This window comes from Octopus bimaculoides, chromosome 25 (genome assembly GCF_001194135.2).
Source record: "Octopus bimaculoides isolate UCB-OBI-ISO-001 chromosome 25, ASM119413v2, whole genome shotgun sequence".
Lineage (NCBI taxonomy): Eukaryota > Metazoa > Mollusca > Cephalopoda > Octopoda > Octopodidae > Octopus > Octopus bimaculoides.
The window spans coordinates 21,151,094-21,157,100 of record NC_069005.1 but is presented as its reverse complement, the minus strand read 5'-3'; the positions used below and the strand labels follow the sequence as shown (position 1 = coordinate 21,157,100).

Genomic DNA, 6,007 nt, shown 5'->3' with positions numbered 1-6,007 from the left:
CTCTCTCAATTATATTACAGCAAGCTGGGTTTAAGTAACAAAGGCAGCTACGTGAATATCCTTGGAGCAAACTTATGTTGGCTGACACAGGAGTTTTTGGATGTTGTTCTACTTCCTTTCCTACTGCCAGATGATTCAAATCTTCAATTTCTCCTGTTTAAGAAATCTGTCTTTCTACCCCTTCCCTGCCCAACCCAAAGAGTTTAACACTCAAAAGATTTAAAGAAACAGGATTAAGATTCTTAAATCTGACGAAAGAAAACCTGTCTGTAATTTCGTTCATCAAAGATTCACAGCCAAAAATAGTGTATTTTTCTTTCTCTTTTCTTTTTTTTTTCTTTTTTTTTTTTCAGTTCCATGTTGGTTACAAGTTTAATTATTAATATTTACCAGTTATATAAGGTGGTGAGCTGGCAGAATTGTTAGCACATTAAGCAAAATGCTTTGCAGCATTTCGTCCATCTTCATGTTCTGAGTTCAAATTCCGCCAGGGTTAACTTTGACTTTCATCCTTCCGGTGGGGTCAATGAAACCAGTACCAGTTGACCAACTGGGGTCAATGTAATCAAATTACCACCTTCCCTGAAATTACTGGTATTGTGCAAAAATTTAAAATCAATATGTACCAGTTATGTACAATCTTAATTTTAATTATTTTCTTTTCATCCCTTTCAAATAATTTCCCCTTATGCCTGAATAAGCCATTCTGATGTTTTTCTTTCAATGCTCTATGCAAGAAGTAAGCTCCCAGAGAGCCTAGTTGGTGACCCCCTGCCCTCCTCTTTCAGTTCTCCTGTTGAAGCCATTTCGCTTCAGGACACGACTGTCTTTCAGAAGGATATGAACATTACACCATTCCATTTGTCCTTCATTATAAACCTGAGGCCTTGTGCACATGTAAGAAATCATCATTATTGTTGTTGTTGTTGTTATGGCAGTACATATAATAAAATTGGAATGATGCAGAAATTGTTATTATTGTTATTATTGTTGATCTATTGTCATTTAAGTGTCAAGCTGGCAGAACCAGTTGTTGGGCTCAATACTTAGTGGCATTTCCTCCAACTATTTATGTTCTGAATTCAAATTCTGCCAAGGTCAGCTTTCCTTTTCAGGTGCAATAAAATAAAGTACCAGTTGAGTGCTGGGGTGAATGTAATCGATTTCACTCTTCCCTGAAAATTGATAGCCTTGTTTCAAAATTAGAAAGAATTATTATACAGGGTAGGCCAAAAGACATGCTTTGATTTTTCTAAAATTGAATAGAATAATGATGAATACAGACATACATGATGGGCAAAATGAATAATAATAGTAATAATAAATAATAATGTGGTATAAATTAAATTTTGAATGTTTCGGTGCATGACTTTTGGCCTACTCTGTATTTTTATTATTGTTATTATTATTATTAGTAGTAGTAGTAGTACATATTCATCATTAATAATGAGGTGGCGAGCTGAAAGAATCATTAATGCCATGAACAAAATGCATAAGAGGTATTTCTTCCAACTCTACATTTTGGGTTCAAATTCCACCAAGATCAATTTTACCTTTCAGGTGCGATAAAATAACGTACCAGTTGTATACTGAGGTCAATGTAATCAACTTGTCCCCTCCCCTGAAAATTGATGGGCTTGTGCCACAACTAGTAAGAATTGTTGTTGTTGTTGCTGCTTATACATCATCATTGTTAATAAGATAGCAAGCTGACAGAATTGTTAGTGCCATGACCAAAATGCTTAGAGGTATTTTTTTTCCAGCTCTTTAGATTTTAAGTTCAAATTCTATCAAAGTCAACTTTGCCTTCCATCCTCTGAGGCTCAGTTAAAATATACGAATCGAACACTGAGGTCATCATCATCATTTAACGTCCCCTTTCCATGCTAGCATGGGTTGGACGATTTGACTGAGGACTGGTGAGCCAGATGGCCACACCAGGCTCCAATCAGATTTGGCAGAGTTTCTACAGCTGGATGCCCTTCCTAACGCCAACCACTCCAAGAGTATAGTGGGTGCTTTTACATGCCACCTGGCACGAAGGCCAGTCAAGCGGTACTGGCAACAGCCACGCTCAAAATTGTGTATTTTACGTGCCACCTGCACAGGAGCCAGTCCAGCGGTACTGGCAACGATCTCTCTCGAATGTCTTTTCACGTGCCACTGGCACAAGTGCTTGGAAGCAGTGTAATGTAATTACCCTCTACCTTAAAAAAGCTTATTGGCCTTGTCCCAAAATTTAAAATGATGCGTGTGAGTTAATATTGATTCATGAAGAATGGTTAATGGTAGGAGTGAGAGACCAATACATGCCATCAGAGTGACACCAGGGTGCAAATATATGAAGTCTAATATACCCATCATGACTACCCATCTGATAAGGGTACACCAAGAACATGCATCACAACCATATGTGCATGGCATGTTGATGTCATATCAAGATGAACAGCGCATGACTTTGCAGGTGGAGTCCAGTTAGAATTCTCTTCAGGTCGAGTAGCCCCTTCCTGCTCAAAAGGTCCGTGAATAAGGTTTAAGGATGATGAATAAAACGCCCATGTTTCTAGGGATTCAGACCCCAAAGAAGTCTTCCCAACACATGGCTATGATGCTTCCCCCAACTACTCTGAGATGCACATATTGTCAGCCAGTAAGGGACATGCTTGACTACTCAACAAAGCTATGGTCCACTCAAGATGCCATGCGTGTGACTAAGAAGTCAACTTCTTAATCACATAGCCAAAGATGACAATTTGTTCTCCTCCTCCTCCTCCTCTGCAATCCTAACAGGGCCCCCACCATACAACATTAGACAATCAACTTAACTTCTGTCAACTTGCAATGCCAAGCGTTTCATTAAGTATTTAAGCTGGACTCTTAATCCTAAGTGGTTTGCTTCACTTCTAGAATAAACAACAAACATACTAGGAGTGTTTGATGACAGACTCGTGTTGTTTAAAAACAGAGTGGGTGCTGGCATGGCTGTCTAGCTAAGGTGTCTACTATGCAACCAAATAGTTTCCAAGTTCAGATCCACTGTCCTTTATCTTATTCTTTACTTGTTTGGGGCATTTGACTGTGGCCATGCTGGAGCACTCCCTCGAAGGGTTTTAATGGGACAAATCAACTCCTGGCCCTTTTTTTTCTTGTAAATCTGATATTTATTCTGTTGTCTCAAGCTACTGCTATCTAGCACCTTCGGATGATCTCTACACAACTGCTACTCAACACCCCTACCACGGCCAGACTACCTCTATTATATGTCTTGGGAGATCCTACTTCTTCGCTTGGAGGCATCGACACAACATATTCTATCAGTCAGTCTCTTATGCCAAGCTACTAAGTTACAGAGATGTAAACACACCAACACCTGTTGTCAAGCAATGGTGAAGGACAAACACAGACATAGAGTCACAGATATATATCGAACATGGTTGATGCCAGTGTTACCTGACTGACTCCTGTGCTGGGGGCATGTAAAAGGTACCCACTACACTCTCAGAGTGGTTGGTGTTAGGAAGGGCATCCAGCTCTCGAAACCTTGCCAGATCATGGAAAGTGGATGTTAAACGATGACGATGACAACGATTATCTATCATGATACTGCAAAAACAGATTTGTTACAAAGAAAAATTTATCATCTCTGGGAAGCATGTGCAACACTGAAGCACAGCATACCTACATAAGTGTATCTCCGTTTGATTTGTTTCCTCACAACTTTCAAAAAAATGAGAAATTTTTATATGAAATTTTTTACATAGGCATAGGAGTGGCTGTGTGGTAAGTAGCTTGCTTACGAACCACATGGTTCAGTCCCACTGCATAACACCTTGGGCAAGTGTCTTCTACTATAGCCTCGGGCTGACCAAAGCCTTGTGAGTGGATTTGGTAGACGGAAACTGAAAGAAGCCCGTCGTATATATGTATATATATATATATACATATATATATATATATATGTTTGTGTGTCTGTGTTTGTCCCCCCACCATCGCTTGACAACCGATGCTGGTGTGTTTAGGTCTCCATAATCTAGCGGTTCGGCAAAAGAGACCGATAGAATAAGTACTAGGCTTCCAAAGAATAAGTGCTGGGGTCGATTTGCTCGACTAAAGGCGGTGCTCCAGCATGGCCGCAGTCAAATGACTGAAACAAGTAAAAGAGTGAAAGAGTAAATGCATATCAGATGATGTAGATTCTGATTATCCAGGAATTTAAAGTACAAAAAGAAAAAGAAGAAAAGAGAAAATTTGGTGGTTGTACATATCACATTACATATCTACTTAATTAAACTTGACGTTTTGAGAGAAATTATGTGACGTGTCAGTATGAATGTATGCTTGACCAGCAATTATTATTTACTTTATTTTTTTTTACATTTAATTCCAGTCGAATTCTTTTTTAAGCATCCTATATCACTCCTCATAACTTTTTTATTTTTTGGAATTTTCAGAAAATTTTTTACAAATTTGTTTTACACACAGGAATTCATGATTATTCAAACAAAAAATTTTTTTTTTTTTTTTGTGATTTAAGGGCGATTTAGCTGTTGTTTCAGCACATCTCACGACCACCTGATATCTTCCTCGTTTCTTTGTCACACTGATGTTTTTCAATATTTTTTTTCTTCATAAACACATATAATGGAATAATAATGCACCAGGGGTGACCCATTGCTGGACTGAATCAAAAAATTCGGACTGCTTATATTTTAAACAATGATTTTTAGAAAATTCGAGAAAGAATGGAACTTTTAGGATTTAGGAGTGGGGTGAGCGCTAAATAAATTTTTTTAATGATTAAAAAAAAATTATAGTATGAATTACCGCGTGGAGAACACCAAATTCGCACTTTTCTGAAAATTCCAAAAATAAAAGAGTTATAGGGGGTGCTTAAACCAGAATTCCGCCAAAACTCCGCGGAAAATTTCATTAAAAATTATGAGGAATCAAAATCACAGAGGGCTTAACCGCACCCGAAATATGAGAGTCTCACGGGAACTAAACCTATATCTAATTCTGGTGAAGGTAAAGAATACGCACACCCAAAGTTTTGGGTTAAGGTTACACCGAAAGCGAGTGGTGTGCGTATTCTTTACCTCCACCGCAATTCTTTCCTGTAAAATACAGTTAAAAACTTGTGCTTGTTCATAGCGGACAATCGGTAGGAAAGCAGTCAAGAATTGCGTTAGGTTTAAAAATAGATGCAATTAATTTCTTGTATATGTGTAAAATTCTGGACGTATACGGAAGGAGGGAATGAAAACTTGTTCTCTCAGTGTCAGTTGAAGTCGATCGAAAATTTTTGTGTATAGAATATTTTAGAATTATAAAAAAAAAGCAATCTCCATTAGCAGTGAAGTGCTACATATGAAATAGATATAAGTATATAAAAAAAATTTGGTGAACAAAAACAAAAAAAAATACCGTTAGCAGAGCGTAGTTTCGATCTACGGACCTCTGGGTTATGGGCCCAGCACGCTTCCACTGCGCCACTCTGCTACTACAAAATCCGAATGTCTAATTTAGCTATATATAGCTATTAAAGATAATATTACTGTTTCGTCTTATAAAGCAAGTAGCATGACGGAGTTAATCATTTCGCATGATTCCCCGTTTTCACAGCAATGTGGTGAACACAAAGCTATTGACATATTTAATGATTCGGTCAATTATATTTATTCACATATTCAAGTTTCAATTTATACGTTTTCTCACCTCCTAGTCACCCACGTGTACGTATGATCTTTCAATCGTTTTTCCTTTATGCCGACAAGGCAACTAAAATCGCTAAGTAATTAAGGAAGTATAGAGTACTACTACTTGCTAATGAAGTCTCCAAAATCCTTTATATATATGTATATATATTATCTTTATCTTATGATATTTACTTTGTATTATATTATACTCATTTATTGTGCTTTTTAATTATTAATTTTTCTATATGTGACAGTGGATTTTCATTGATGAGTTCATGAACCTTGGTTCTTTTCCCTAAAACTATATATAT

At 37.3% G+C, this 6,007-nt stretch overlaps 1 protein-coding gene and 1 non-coding gene across 2 annotated transcripts in view; one reads left to right on the top strand and one right to left on the bottom strand.

Annotated features, from left to right (window-relative positions):
- Positions 1-383, top strand: part of LOC106878721 (7SK snRNA methylphosphate capping enzyme) — a 47,415-nt gene extending 47,032 nt beyond the window's left edge. The window contains exon 5 of the mRNA XM_014928029.1: positions 354-383. Coding sequence (XP_014783515.1) covers positions 354-383 — 30 coding nt within the window. The remainder of the gene's footprint in view (positions 1-353) is intronic.
- Positions 384-5,427: 5,044 nt separating this feature from the next.
- Trnam-cau (transfer RNA methionine (anticodon CAU)) lies at positions 5,428-5,499 on the bottom strand. The gene has a single exon. It is a non-coding gene; the product is annotated as a tRNA-Met (tRNA).
- Between the last annotated feature and the right edge of the window lie 508 nt (positions 5,500-6,007).